This window comes from Penaeus vannamei, chromosome 39 (assembly GCF_042767895.1).
Source record: "Penaeus vannamei isolate JL-2024 chromosome 39, ASM4276789v1, whole genome shotgun sequence".
Lineage (NCBI taxonomy): Eukaryota > Metazoa > Arthropoda > Malacostraca > Decapoda > Penaeidae > Penaeus > Penaeus vannamei.
The window spans coordinates 21433692-21448691 of record NC_091587.1 but is presented as its reverse complement, the minus strand read 5'-3'; the positions used below and the strand labels follow the sequence as shown (position 1 = coordinate 21448691).

The 15000-nt window shown below is 31.1% G+C and overlaps 3 protein-coding genes across 5 annotated transcripts in view; 1 reads left to right on the top strand and 2 right to left on the bottom strand.

Annotated features, from left to right (window-relative positions):
- The window catches only part of Bem46 (abhydrolase domain containing 13-like protein Bem46), a 32714-nt gene extending 29302 nt beyond the window's left edge, over positions 1 to 3412 (bottom strand). Inside the window, exon 1 of the mRNA XM_027367882.2 lies at positions 3290 to 3412. The gene's annotated coding sequence lies outside the window, so the exon portion shown is untranslated. The remainder of the gene's footprint in view (positions 1 to 3289) is intronic.
- Positions 1 to 9082, top strand: part of LOC113815867 (juvenile hormone epoxide hydrolase 1) — a 12823-nt gene extending 3741 nt beyond the window's left edge. For both annotated transcript variants that reach the window (XM_027367881.2, XM_070116998.1), the window contains exons 2-10: positions 3756 to 3938; positions 4841 to 5019; positions 5413 to 5648; positions 5757 to 5889; positions 6146 to 6348; positions 6668 to 6830; positions 7134 to 7214; positions 7532 to 7636; positions 7932 to 9082. In XM_027367881.2, the coding sequence (XP_027223682.1) occupies positions 3756 to 3938; positions 4841 to 5019; positions 5413 to 5648; positions 5757 to 5889; positions 6146 to 6348; positions 6668 to 6830; positions 7134 to 7214; positions 7532 to 7636; positions 7932 to 8034 (1386 nt within the window). In that variant the 3' untranslated portion in view covers positions 8035 to 9082. The remainder of the gene's footprint in view (positions 1 to 3755; positions 3939 to 4840; positions 5020 to 5412; positions 5649 to 5756; positions 5890 to 6145; positions 6349 to 6667; positions 6831 to 7133; positions 7215 to 7531; positions 7637 to 7931) is intronic.
- Positions 9083 to 9674: 592 nt separating this feature from the next.
- LOC113815870 (uncharacterized) overlaps positions 9675 to 15000 on the bottom strand; it is a 6039-nt gene continuing 713 nt past the window's right edge. The window contains exons 2-3 of one of the 2 annotated variants that reach the window (XM_027367885.2): positions 11400 to 11551; positions 9675 to 10548 (exon numbers count right to left, since the gene is read on the bottom strand). In XM_027367885.2, the coding sequence (XP_027223686.1) occupies positions 9970 to 10548; positions 11400 to 11551 (731 nt within the window). In that variant the 3' untranslated portion in view covers positions 9675 to 9969. Of the gene's footprint in view, positions 10549 to 11399; positions 11558 to 15000 lie in introns of both variants that reach the window. The other variant, XM_027367884.2, reaches the window with a different exon arrangement.

The following is a 15000-nucleotide window of genomic DNA, read 5'->3' as shown; positions in this document are numbered from 1 at the left end:
TCAGTAATGATGATAATTTTGATGATGATAATGAGTCCCTCTTGGCAAGCCACTGGGCAAGTCAGAGTCCCATCTCGATTTGCCCAAAATTTGTCTTAGGTCGTCCTTCATTCTTCTATCAAGGGTTGCCTCTGATTGAGACTATTTGATGGGCGGGGTCGTCCTCAGGGAGTCAGAAGCAAGTGATTGTATACAATGAGATGGGATTATACAATCTATGGTTAGCCAGATTGTGTAACAGGCTCCTGTGGCGGTCTCACAGTGCAGTCGTTGCTTGTGAGTCTGCCAAGTACATCGCAAGTACATCCGACACAAGGACCAGTTGCAAAAGACGTGAGAATGAGACGCTAAGGCACGAGAGAGAGAGTCCAAGTTCCGCTGCCATGGAGCAGAACCAGTGGGGTTCCAAAGCTTAGTCCTTCGGTAGAGATATCGGCATATTCAAGTGCTAATGTAGAGCGAGTTCAAAGTTCCTATCCCCAGGCGAATATGCTTTCAGACACTGAATCATCAACTACACTAAGAGGATACGTAGAACTCTGTGTGACTTGGGTGTTTTCGCCATCTGCCTTATTGCCAATGGCACAGAGAACTACCACTAGGATCTCCGGCAGAATCAAGATTGTTGGCCTTGATATTAACTGTGTTTCTCTGCATCGACTTGGGATGTTCAAGATCACATCTCTGCCCAACTCCTGAATTCACAGGCAAGAAGCTAGGTATATGCCCACCAAACTTCTTCACTCTCGATACCGATACAAAGGCTTCTTGTAAATCCAATAGTCTCTGTCGCAATTCTCCCAGGTCTCAGGCTTTTCAAGGTTCGGAGACCCATTTCCCATCCAGAGAAGGACGAACATGCCCCTTCGGCTGGTATGAGCAATGGGTTTACCACTTGCCTCGACACTTTAGCTCGGATGCTGCAAATACCCTCTGCTTTATCTCCCTTCCAGACTGCCTCCCTAGCTTCTGACAGGGTAGGAGATTCTTCAGTAAAGTGGAGAGTAGGTAGTTGGATCTTGGATTTTGCTAATAATTCTCACCCCAATGTTATCTAAAATACTCTGTCCATGTAAGCAAACTGCATTCGTCTGTAAGGAGGGCTTAAAGTCTGCTTTCTCAGGGCTTTATAGGCAAGTTGAAGGGCATTTATTAAGAAATGGCCTTTGACCTCCACAGCAAGATTCCTGATATGTTGTTCCTTGTCCCTCTACAGCAGTGTCCTGAGTCTTATTTGCCAAGGATCAATGTCAGTCACATGGCCCAGCGACCTGCTGGGTCATGTGACACATGATTTCGGGCGTTTACTAGTAGATAGGTTCTACCTTGTCCTCAGGCAGGAACCAATCGACTTCTAAACTACATCTCATTCCTTTGTGCGTAAAGCCGTCCCACAGTACTAAAGGGTCCGTGTAGTTGTCAAGCACGATAACTATTACTGATAGCCGGGGAATACACTATGGCGTTCACTGAACAGATAAGGGGTTTTGAAGTGGATCAGGAGACTAGCCAATCTATAAAAGGTACAGAAATGTACACCAGAAAATCTGCATTTCTGGAAAATCCTCTAAAGAGTGCTGACAAGGTTGTGATCGATCTCCGTGACATTATCTGCAAGTCTGTGCGAGATCCAGCGATGCAGATTGGAGTGCTAATACCAGGAGCCAGAGGTACTCGATCTCTGGATCCTCGCAGAGAAAGGAGACTGTGGACACTAGTTCCCAAGCCGTGGGGGCCGACAGACATCATGGCCAATTGGATCACATCCGGCTATTGCACTGAAGCTGAAGTTTAACCTAAGATCATCTCTTTCACGCCAAGATTATATTAGTGGAGTGTACATCAAGAGGCATAATGCTAAGCGAGTGCTGAAATCTCGTTACGATTATATACCTATTACCTGGACCTAAATCTCGTAGGGAAAGCTGAACTCTGCTGTAGATGGACATGACACCCAGCTGGAGACGGTGACCTTTGCTGCGGCCTGGCCAGTGATTGGGGAAATCACACTTAATAACCGTGCTGGTGCAATGATGCCTACCTGTACTCTTAGCCATTCCTAATCCCCCCGTAATTGTGGCAGTCGACCATAATGCTGCAAAGAGCAAGGCAGACACGGGATGGTTAGCAACTCTGTCGCACTCGCCAGCATTGCCCCAAATAAAGGTGTCCTCTAGCAATGAATAAAATGAATGGAAATGCCAACCCGCCAGCGAGACGGTTTGTGGGTCCCGAAGGGAAGGCAACCGCTGGCTGCGGTTAGGATGCAGAAACCCATCTGCCGCCCACCCCTTTAGAGAATCCGATGGTTGCCAACCCTGCGAAACGTGCGTGTATGTATATATGTATATATGTATATATATATGTATATATGTATATATATACATACATACATACATACATACACACACACACACACACACACACACACACACACACACACACATATATATATATATATATATATATATATATATATATATATATATATATATACTTATATACAAATATAAGCGCATATATATATTTCTATATCTATAAACACACAGACACTCACACATATATACAGTATATATATATATATATATATATATATATATATATATATATATATATATATATTATATATATATACACATATATACATAAACATATATATATATATATATATATATATATATATATATATATATATATATATATATATATACATACACACACACACACACACACACACACACACACACACACACACACACACACACACACATATATATATATATATATATATATATATATATATATATGTATATATATATATATATATATATATATATATATATATATATATATATATATATAACTACTGGTCCCTTAGTACGGAAATTTTCATCGCTAATATCAGATCAAAAGCCATCCTTCCGATCTCACGTAGAGTGTACAATCCTGTTATCTGTCTTGAACATTGCAGGGAATACCAGAATGAACACGTTATATCCTACAACTAAAAAGTCCATATTATATGATAACAGGTCCTTCTTATATCATCCTGAGGGCCATTACCTGGTTTCTCGTATATTACATTACTAGAACTGGTAACATGTGCCTCACATATAGTTGATTTTACTAATCAGATTTTAGATGGTCATATTAATGGGGACAAATTGTATATGACGTTATTTTCCTTCAAGGCGATCATAATTTCAATCATCCCAGGAGACACAATTAGCCCGTGGTATGATATCCATGTTTTTTTTCATTCATTAAAAGAACACTATAATAGAAATACCTGTTAGAGTGTTGGTGATATTCTTAAAAGACGAAGGACCGGCTTAATTAGTCATGTAAAACGGCCGACTGTAAGACTGAAATAGGAAGTGTGTTACAGGCTGCGTGTTTGACACCACTGGCGCTGAATGTAAAGCAAACAAGCGGCCCACGACTGCTTGCTACACTCCAACGTGCAGCCTGAGGCACGTGATTAATTAATTAAGCCAGCTCTTCGTCTTTAAATATTATCACATGAACTCCTAGTTTTTATTTCTATTATTGTGTTTCTTTAATGGTTGTAATAGCATTCTGCCTTTTTACGCATGGCCGATTCGTTGCATCGACTCGTGATTCCGTGGTGAAAAGTGGCTCACTTGGGTAAATGAATTCAACAACCCTGAAGTAGAGCATTTTCCATAGTCTAGTCAGACGGACAGCTTTACGTACAATGTCAGTTTCATTCTAAACTATTGCTTTATCCACAGATGTCATGGATGAAACTCTTTTCGGCGGCTATAGTAATAGCGGCCTTGCTTTACAAAATAAGAGAGAAGTCCATGGCAGAATCTCCCATGCCAGAACTCGATCCTGATCCATGGTGGGGACCCGGAGAGCGCGAGAAGGGAGATGATTCTGTCAGGAACTTCAAAATTGCCATTTCCAATCAGGTAGGTTTGACTGCACTAACGAGGTTGGAAATAAGTATGACGTATACAATTTTCTCTAATAAGATAATTTTGATATTTTTTATTTACAAATTTGGATGAAGTAGTTAGAAGAGGTGAATTTCTTTTTACTAGAAAGGTTGATAATATTTTAATATATGTTATTTTAATAATATGTTAGTTGTAGTTATTTAATAATATGTTAGTTATAGTTATTTAATAATATGCTAGTGATCAACTTGTTTATGTATGAAACTGATAGATAGGTATATAGATAGATGATAGATAGACAGATAAATAGATAGGTTGATAGATGGATAGATGAATAGACATATAGATAGATAAATAGATGAATAGACATATATATATAGAGAGAAAGAGAGAAAGATATATAGATAGATAGACTGGTAAGTAGACAGGTAGGTAGGTAGGTATATAGATGCATAGATAGATAGTTATTTAGATAGATAAATGAAATAATAGATGATAAGGACTATGGAGAGCATGGTATTTATTGATTCAGAAGTATCGTGAAAATTTGCTTTTCTATTCACTAAAGAAATTATAGAATTTTTTTTTTCTACATTTGTGAATATGCTTATCTAATCTTTTGTCTATTTATATTCTTGAAGATCTCTTCATTTTAGATAAGCCATATCATATCTACATAGTTCTGTATTGTCATGTCAAAAAATTAAATCTTATCAATTTTTTTTTTTTTTTTATACCATATAAACCTTGATCTTTGACCCAGTGTATACAGTTTTAGTATTAACCAAATTATTATTTTCATTCTAGATACATAATCATTCTTAGGTGCCAATAAAAGTCATTTCTATTAACCATAATACAGAGCGCTTTGTGTGTTTTCCCATAAAGTTAAATTTTTAAAAACTTCCACTCAGGACCTTGATGATCTGAAGGCTCGGCTTTCCTTGCCCCTACGCCTCACACCCCCCCTTGAGAATGCCAACTTCACCTATGGGATGAACCAGAATACCCTGAAGGAGATTGTGCAGCACTGGCGACTCAAATACGACTGGAGAAAGAGAGAAGCTCTTCTTAATTATTATCCTCATTTCATGTTAGTGTTCCTGACATGTTTTTGTGTTCATGTGCTGTTGTCTTAGAAGTTTCGTTTTATGGTTGGGTAAGACTTTGTTGGGTGTTTTGTCATGGTTGCTGTTAATGAAAACATCAGTTTGAATACTTGAGAAGTGGTCACTGTTAATATGTAAAGAACATTTAGATATGTGGAAAATATGTCAGTCTTTCATATATACTGTGCATATGTTTTTGTGGGTGAGAGCAAGCATGTGCGCATATATGTATGAGTGTGTGTGTATGTGTGCATGTGTATGTATGTGTATGTGTACATGTGTGTATTTATGTTTGTGTATGTGCTTTTGCATGAAGTGGTAAGGTCAATCCATTTTTATATGTATTATTAGTATTAGTACCTATTTCCCTTTTCCAGGACCAAAATTGAAGGTTTAGATATCCACTTCATGCGAGGTAGTGCCCAGACAAAGGGTGCCAAGAATATAAAAGTACTACCACTCCTACTTATACATGGATGGCCTGGCACTTTTGTGGAATTTTACGATATCATGCCTCTCTTGACCACACCACAGGAGGACAGCAATGTTGTGTTTGAAGTTATATGTCCTTCAATACCAGGATATGGATTCTCTCAGGGCTCAGCTAAACAAGGTAAAATGATGCCATCTCATCATCAAAATAAGCCATGAAATATATAATGCTTGATGATTACCAGAAATACCTTTTTTATATGTAAGACATGCTCATATTCCTTTTCAGGTCTTAGCCACTTGGAAACAGCACAGATATTCTTAAAGCTTATGAAAAGGCTGGGATATGACCAGTTCTACCTTCAGGGTGGTGACTGGGGCTCAATCATTGCAACAAGTATGGCTACCATGTACCCTGAGAAGTGAGTTTAGTTTGACTGAAATGCATTACAATTCCTCTCAGTTGAAATTTAAGGACCTCTCATAGAAATTATTTTTATTTCCGTCTTTGTGTCTGTAGAGGATTATAACTACTATAAGGCAATGCTGATCATTGAGCTGTATTGTGTGTATTAGTTTCATTTATTTTTTTTTAACTTTATTTATGTGGTAATAATCTGTAATTTACCTAATATAAATCATCTGCTGGCACTAACACGATTACCATTTTCCCAACAGTATACTGGGTATCCATCTCAACATGTTTGTGGCCAACAGCCTAGGACCTAATTTGAAGCTGATTCTGGGAGCCATTCTTCCAGCAGGCATTGTGGTATCTCATGAAGACCAGGAAAAACTCTATCCCTTAACAGAAAAGTTTGGCATGTTTGCTCGTGAGACTGGCTATCTACATATCCAGGCTACAAAACCAGATACTATTGGTAAGGGAGAGACGGTAAGAAAGTAAATGGAAAAAAAGTAATGTTTTTTAACTGTGGATTATGGTTAATAGTAAAATATTAGCCTCTCTTACTTTGCTATTATATTCAACATTTTTACCTACAAGTAAAGATTTATTTTTTTCCGATTTCCTCTTTGTTTCTTGTTCTTCCTCCTATTAATTACTTTCTCTTACTCAGTCTCTTTAGTTTTCACAAACTCTCTGTTCTCTGTCACTCAGTCTCATCTTAATTATTCTGATCCATTTCATCTTCTTCCCCAATTTAACTTTTGCTAAGAGAGAAATTTATGTAATTACAGGTGCAGCATTGAACCAAAGCCCTGTTAGTTTAGCTGCATATATAATGGAGAAATTCAGTTCTTGGACTCACAGAGATAATTACAAAGAAGTGAATGGGGGGCTTCTGCACAAACATTTCCCTATTGATATCGACAAGATCTTGGATAACATCTGCATTTATTGGTAAGAAATGTCCTTTATATTTCAGTTGTTATCCATTATTTAATTTAAATTATGGCTACTCATTTTGATATATTTATGAAATGATTATCTTTCTTAGACACACCTGTTTTTAATTTCATTTTTAAGTTATATATATGTGTGTGTGTGTGTGTGTGTGTGTGTGTGTGTGTGTGTGTGTGTGTGTGTGTGTGTGTGTGTGTGTGTGTGTGTGTGTGTGTGTGTGTGTGTGTGTGTTTATGTGTATTGTAATGATCATTCAATACTTACTGATAAGAGAAGGTAAATAATGTTGAATAATTGCAGGTTCACTGGTTCCATCACAACAAGTGTGCGTTACTATGCTGAAAACTTCAGTCCAAAGGCCGTGGCAAACAACCTTGACAGGTATGGAAAATATATACTGTATAATGCATATACAAATAATTACAAAGAATAGTTATGATAATGGTAATTCATATCAAGATTATGATAATTTTTTTCTCTTTTTTTTTACACTGTATGATTATAACAATGATAATTCAGATATAAAAGTGATAATTACAGTATTTTTTATGAGTGCCAGCTTTATATGATGAATGATTATAGTAATGATAATTTTAGTAATGACCATTATGGTGATAATTTAAAAGATTATTATAATGGCAATTTTTGTTGGTTTATGAATTTAATTGTTTCATTGTTTTCTGTTATCTTTCTTGTAGTATTCCTTGTCGTGTGCCGTCGGCCATGTCTGCCTTCCCTCACGACCTCCTAAACCAACCAAAAAACTTTATTGCTCACAAGTTCTATGATATTGTCAGCTACAGGTCGGTATTTTCCTGATTTTACTTGTTTATCCTTTCAGTAGTCATTACTGAATTATTTCTTTGATCTTTAAATTCTTATTTTTAAGATGAATTGCATATATTAAAAAAGAGAGATTATGAATAAATGACTATGTTTCTTCACCTGTCACCATTATTTTGTCTTCTTGCATTAGTCTTTAAATCACTGATAACACTATGAGCCTATTAGCATTGGTAACAGCAGTATTTGAGATTTTTATATGATTGTGTGAAAAACAATAATTAAGGCACTCATCATTAATCTTAAATTTTTCAGCGACCAGTTGGTAGGTGGACATTTTGCAGCCATGGAGCGACCAAAATTACTCGCTAGAGATTTTCACCAGTTTGTCAACACTGTGGAAACCAGAGAGAATTAAACACGTCAAAGTATTTAATCAAAATAATAAAATCTTGCTATTGAAATCTATAAATTCATGTGTAACTTTTACAGTCTAACCACAATAAATTACTTCAAATATTTACAGCAAGCAAAAAGTACAAATGAAGATATTATGTACAGATAACAGAAAGATTACACATGAATAAAACTTAAGGACAGAAATATGAAAATATAAAAGTGTTCTCTGTTATGCAAAATGTTTTTTTCTCTCTAAACATTCATTGGACCAGTGGTTCTCAAACTTTATTGTATGAAGATACACTAAAGAAATATATTTGACATACATGTCACACCAACTTTTGACACAACCACATTTGGAAAATACATTCATATATATATGTATAGTAGGCCTTCAACAAGTGTTTGCATATTTAGAACTCTGCAAATAATGTGTAACTACATTCCTATATGAGAATAAAGTATATGACAATATATATGCCATATATCCTTGACTGTATTTGAATATCAACAATATGTTTTTATGTTAGTGAATGTTGAGAACTATAGTTTGCACTAGTGAGATTAAGAACTGAAAAAGAATTTTCTGACCCATTTGATGAATATGTAACATTTCATCCTCTGTATGAATCTGAAATGTTTCAAATGTCATTTCAAAGTTGTTGAGTTTTACAGTGGAGTCATTTCAAATATTACTTAATTCCTCTTCTTAAGCAAGCCAAATTGTGGCTTATTTGATGGATCATGAACAAGTAAATTTCTCAGCCAATCATAATTTTTAGCTGAAATATTTGGAAAATACTTTTCAAATCGCCTTGCCAGGCACTCAAACTGCCCACAGATGGTAGGAGCAGATAATTTTTGTGAGCATTAGCAGTCTTTGGAAATATGGCTTTGATGTCAAATTTACATTCCAGAGCTAAATTTATTCCACAGCACATTTGAGAGAGAGTTCCATGGCATGCAGTTTGAGAACCACCGCCTAAGATGGACAAGTTATTGCCCAATAATTTTGATTATGCTTTATTCTGTGGATTTTAAGAAATAAATACAGTATTAAAGTGGTTCTTGAAATGTTTTATTTCCTTGGATTTCCTGTATCACAGTTTTTGATAGGAAAAAGTAGTAAAAGAAAAAAAATACTATGTCCATATATTTGTAAATAATTGTTCTTCCCTATGACTAGTTTGTGAAATTTTAATTCACAATTTCTCTATTTTCACAGGTCTTTTCATATAGATTAACTAAAAAAGTACTATTTTGCATAATGGCACAAAATAATATACTTGAATATTATTAGAGGAACCAAAATTGCGATAATTTCTGAATAAAGAAAGAAAAGAAAAAAGTGCATAAACTAGACAAAACAGCTACCCATTCAGGTGAATGTCTTCATCTTCCTTTCAAAAGATTGATAAACAGAGTTTATCAGAATGTTGTCGTAAGAATCATATTTATGACAAAAATAAGGCCTAGATCTACTGATACCTGGCATATGGGTATTTTTCCTTGGCCTATATCTTTCTTGCTTTGTCATCAGTAACAAAAAAACGGTCACTTACAAAGTATTTGAGCCAGACACCTTCGTATCAAAAGAACATATTTTTAAATTCTGTTAATCAACATTTTTGTGTGCCACTAGCATCAATTTTTTAATAATTAAATCTGATACTAATAAATGAATCTTTCAGCAATATCCTGGTTTAATAAGTGAAACAATACTGCAAGTACACTAAAATTTAACTCATATATAATAATATATAACAGAGAGAGAGAGAGAGAGAGAGAGAGAGAGAGAGAGAGAGAGAGAGAGAGAGAGAGAGAGAGAGAGAGAGAGAGAGAGAGAGAGAGAGAGAGAGAGATATTCTATTTCAGACAAAACTATTGTCTATCTGTACAGAACTATGAAGATGGCACTGGTGAATGAAGATGAGTCCATATACACATGATTATATCACTTCTGAACAGCCTGCTTCAGGATTTGATTACGTTCCTTCAGAGTTCTGATTAGTTCAAGTTGATGCTCCTCATTTCTTTTCATAATGTTCCTAAAGTCGGTAAAAAAGCTTTCCATGACAGAGTTGTTCTTCTTCATCTCACTAAGAACTTCGCTGAACAATGACTCCATTCTCCTCTGACTTGCTGTGAGCTTGTCCAGTTTTCGTCTCTTGTTGGTGTCTGTGGTTTTCTCTGATATTCTAGTACAGCTGTCTGTGGGCGATATTTCCTCTATCATTTCAATGGTGGGAATTATACCTACTTGCTGTTGCTGCAATCGTTGTTTCTGGGGCTGTAACTGGAGCTGGTGTCTTTGGTGCTGCTGCAGAAGTTCCTCTTCTTCTTCATCAAAATCGCAACATATCACATCATATGTAGGGACTGTCGGTCTTTCAAGAAATGAACACAGCAAATTGTAGCAAAGAGGTTCTTTGACACGGTATCTATCTTTGGATTTCTTTAGTTCGTATTTCTTGAATCTCTGTTTTAGGTTCTTCCATTTCATATGAACTTGTCTGATTGTGATGCCTGGAATCTGGAAAAGACTGCATACTGTAAATTATTGTCATTTGAAAATATGAAAAAATATACGATATTTAACAGTACCTATAAATAACAGTCATAAGAATATTACTAGACTATAATGGCATCCTAATTTACTTTATCTTGCAAAACAGATTACTATAAAATCTTGTACGAATAAAGTTTGTTATAATAACAGAATATTACTACATATCTTCACAATATGAGATATGTATTCAACCAGTTCTAAATATATCTTCGTCAGAAATACATGGTATTTGAACCTGGTTAAATACACTTCATTCTCATTCATACCTTTTCTACATGGTTTTCTATTCTACTTCATCTTGTTATAACATGAAAATCTAAACATTTAATACAGATCTAAACAGTATCATTAAATGTAATATGTGCAACTTCTTTTTCATTATTCGTATTATCATAATAAGCAAAAAAAATTATACATTGGTTTAAAATTCTTCAAATCATTATCCATACTCATCTAATGAAAGAAAAATGAGTAACAATGGGTTATGTATGCAAAAAAATCTATTTATGGCTAAAAGAAAATGCAGTCAAATAGTTTATGAATAAAGTATTATTTTACTAGATCTTCGTTTAAGGAAAAATGTCGACTTCAAAAAAAGAAAAGAAAAGAAAAAAAAAAGTACAAGTAAATGGCACATCCCATAACCTTTTCATTCTAAAATCAAAATTAAAAAGGGATCAGAAGATGAAAAAGAGGAAAAAGAACATCAATAGAAAAGAAACTACAATAAAAATCAGATCTATATCTGCAAGAAAACATGATATTCACAAAGGAAAACACAACAGAGAACAAGTATCAACACCCACTACACTTACATATTCCACAAGTTTTTTGGTGATCTCACGAAAGACTTCTTCCCTTGCATCTCTTCCCCCTATAACCTTCGCGTAATTTTCCTTCACCATCATTACCAGTTTCTCTGTTGCTTCATCTGACCACAAATATTCTCGTCTTCCTCCATGCTGCCCTGTTCCTGTGCAAAAGAGTTTCACAAAATAAGGCTGTTCGTTTCAAGATTTTAAATCCTCGTCTGATATTGACACCTCTGATCAAAGGAATTCAGAAACATCATGTATTTTCTGTTTCCCTTGTCCCTGTGGTAGTCTCTCACAGCATTACAAACAGCATAATTCAGGAAACAAACACTACAACTAGAGATTATCGAGGAATATTCATGGCCAACCCAATGGCCCCCTAGCATCAGCAACGTCTATTTACCTCTTCTGGCCAAGCTATCCCTCTGAAATGTACATTATGTTTAACTTTTTTTTCCTGCAAAGCTGTACAAGAATATTAAACCAAAGTAGGGGTATATTAGCATTAATTTCCCTTTCACACAGGAATAACATTCATTAAGCTTATACACTACATCAGTATAATAGAATTCCTGAAATTCAACTGATGGTCCTGATTTTGGTTGTGTGTTATCCCAAAAAGACAATAATGATAGGGACAATATTAACAATAACAACAATATCAATGTTAAATAATAACAATAATTATGAATAACAACAACAATAAGAATAACAATGAAATAACAGTAACAATCATAACAATAATAATGATATCAATAAAGTATTAATAACAATGATAATATTAATAACAACAATAATAATAATAATAATAATAATAATAATAATAATAATAATAATAATAATAATAATAATAATAATAATAATAATAATGATAATAATAACAATAGATATAATGATCTTAATAATAACAATGATAATGATAATAATATTAGTAATAATAACAACAATAATACCATTAATAATAATAATAATAATAATAAAAATAATAATAATAATAATAATAATAATAATAATAATAATAATAATAATAATAATAATAATAATAATAATAATAATAATAATAATAATAATAATAAAAATAATAATAATAACAGTAATAATATTAACAATAATACTAATACTACTACTACTACTACTACTACTACTACTACTAATAATAATAATAATAAATAACAACAATAAAAATAATAACAATAATAGTAATAATAATAACAAAAGCAATAACAATGACAAAAAACATTAATAGTGACAATGATGATGATAATAATAATATTACTACTACTACTACTACTACTAATAATAATGATAATAATAAAAAAAAATAACAATAATAATAATAATAACAATAACAACACTAATGTTAATAATAATAATAATAATAATAATAATAATAATAATAATAATAATAATAATAATAATAATAATAATAATAATAATAATAATAATAATAATAATAATAATAATAATAATAATAATAATTATAATTATTATTATTATAATAATAATAATAATAATAATAATAATAATAATAATAATAATAATAATGAAAAATAACAATAAAATAATAATAACAATGCCATTATTGATATCTATATTGTTTTTAATATCAATAGAAATAAAAATAATGTTAACAATAAAAATCATAATAACAATGATAATATAAAAAATAAGGGTGATAATGATAGCAATTCTAAAACAATATCACTAATAATAATAACATCAATAATAATAATAATAATAATAATAATAATAATAATAATAATAATAATAATAATAATAATAATAATAATAATAATAATAATAATAATAATAATAATAATAATAATAATAATAACAGTAATAATAATAATATCAATGATAATGACAAGATCAATAACAACAATATTCATAATGATAATAATATCAGTTATCACTATTATTATCATCTTTACCATTATCATTATATTCATTTTTTGTCATTAGCATTAGCATTACCATTATCAAAATTATTAATTTTATTTTCATGATTATCATTATCATTATTAACATTATCATAATTATTATTATTATTATCTTTGTTAATATCATTATATTAATCATTAATATTATTACTATTATAATTACTTTCTTATTATCACTGTCATTATTATCATCATTACTGTCATGAATATTGTTATTAAGATTGTTATCATTATCACTACCATTTCTTGGATAGCACTACTATTATCATTAATACTAATACTATTATTATCAAAATTAAATTGTATATGAATAATAATTGTATCATTATAATAATAATAATAATAATAATAATAATAATAATAATAATAATAATAATAATAATAATAATAATAATAATAATAACAATAATAAGGATAATAATAATAATAATAACAATCATTATTATCATTATCAATATTATTATTATTATTATTACTATTATTATTATTATCATTATTATTATCATTATTATCATTACTATTATTATTATCATTACTATTATTAATACTATTATCATTATCATTATTATCACTTTTATTATTATCATCATTATTCTTATCATCATTATTAATACCATTAGTACTATCCATATAATTGTCATTATTACTATTATAATTATCATCATTAATATCAATACCATTGTCAATAATATTATTATCATCATAATCATAAACATTATGATCATCATTTTCATTATAATCACTATAACAATGATGGTGATGATAATAACGATAATGATAATAATGATAATAATCATAATAATAATATAAATAATATTGATAATAATATCAATAATCATAACTATTATGATGATGTTGATGATGATGATATTACTACTCCTACTACTAATGATGATGATGATGATGATGATTATAATAATGATCATAAAGATGATCATAATGATGATGATGATGAAAACAATAACAAAATGATGATGATGATGATGATGATGATGATGATGATGATGATGATGATGATGATGATGATGATGATGATGATGATGATGATGATGATGATGATGATGATGATGATGATAAGAATAACGATAATAATGATAATAACAATAATAATAATAATAATAATAATAATAATAATAATAATAATAATAATAATAATAATAATAATAATAACAATAAAAAATGATAATGATAATAATAATAATAATAATAATAATAATAATAATAATAATAATAATAATAATAATAATAATAATAATAATAACAACAACAATTAGTAGTAGCAGTTTCAGTAATCGTAATTGCAATAATTATAACAACAGTAATGATAATCATAATAATTGTAACAACAACAACAAAAATAATAATTGTTCTTGTTCTGTTTTTGTTATTGGTACTGATACTGTCATTGATATTGTTATTGTTATTATCATTATTATCATATAATATTACTATCTTTATCATTACTATTTTCATTATTACCATTATTGCTGCCATTATTAGTTATAATTATTATTATCATAATCATCATCATCATAGGTTTCCATATCACTGTTATTATCATTATTATTATTGTTGCAATTATAATCATTATAATCAGTATCATCATTATTATCATTATTTTCATACAATACCATAAATAAATAACTAAATATATGTAAATA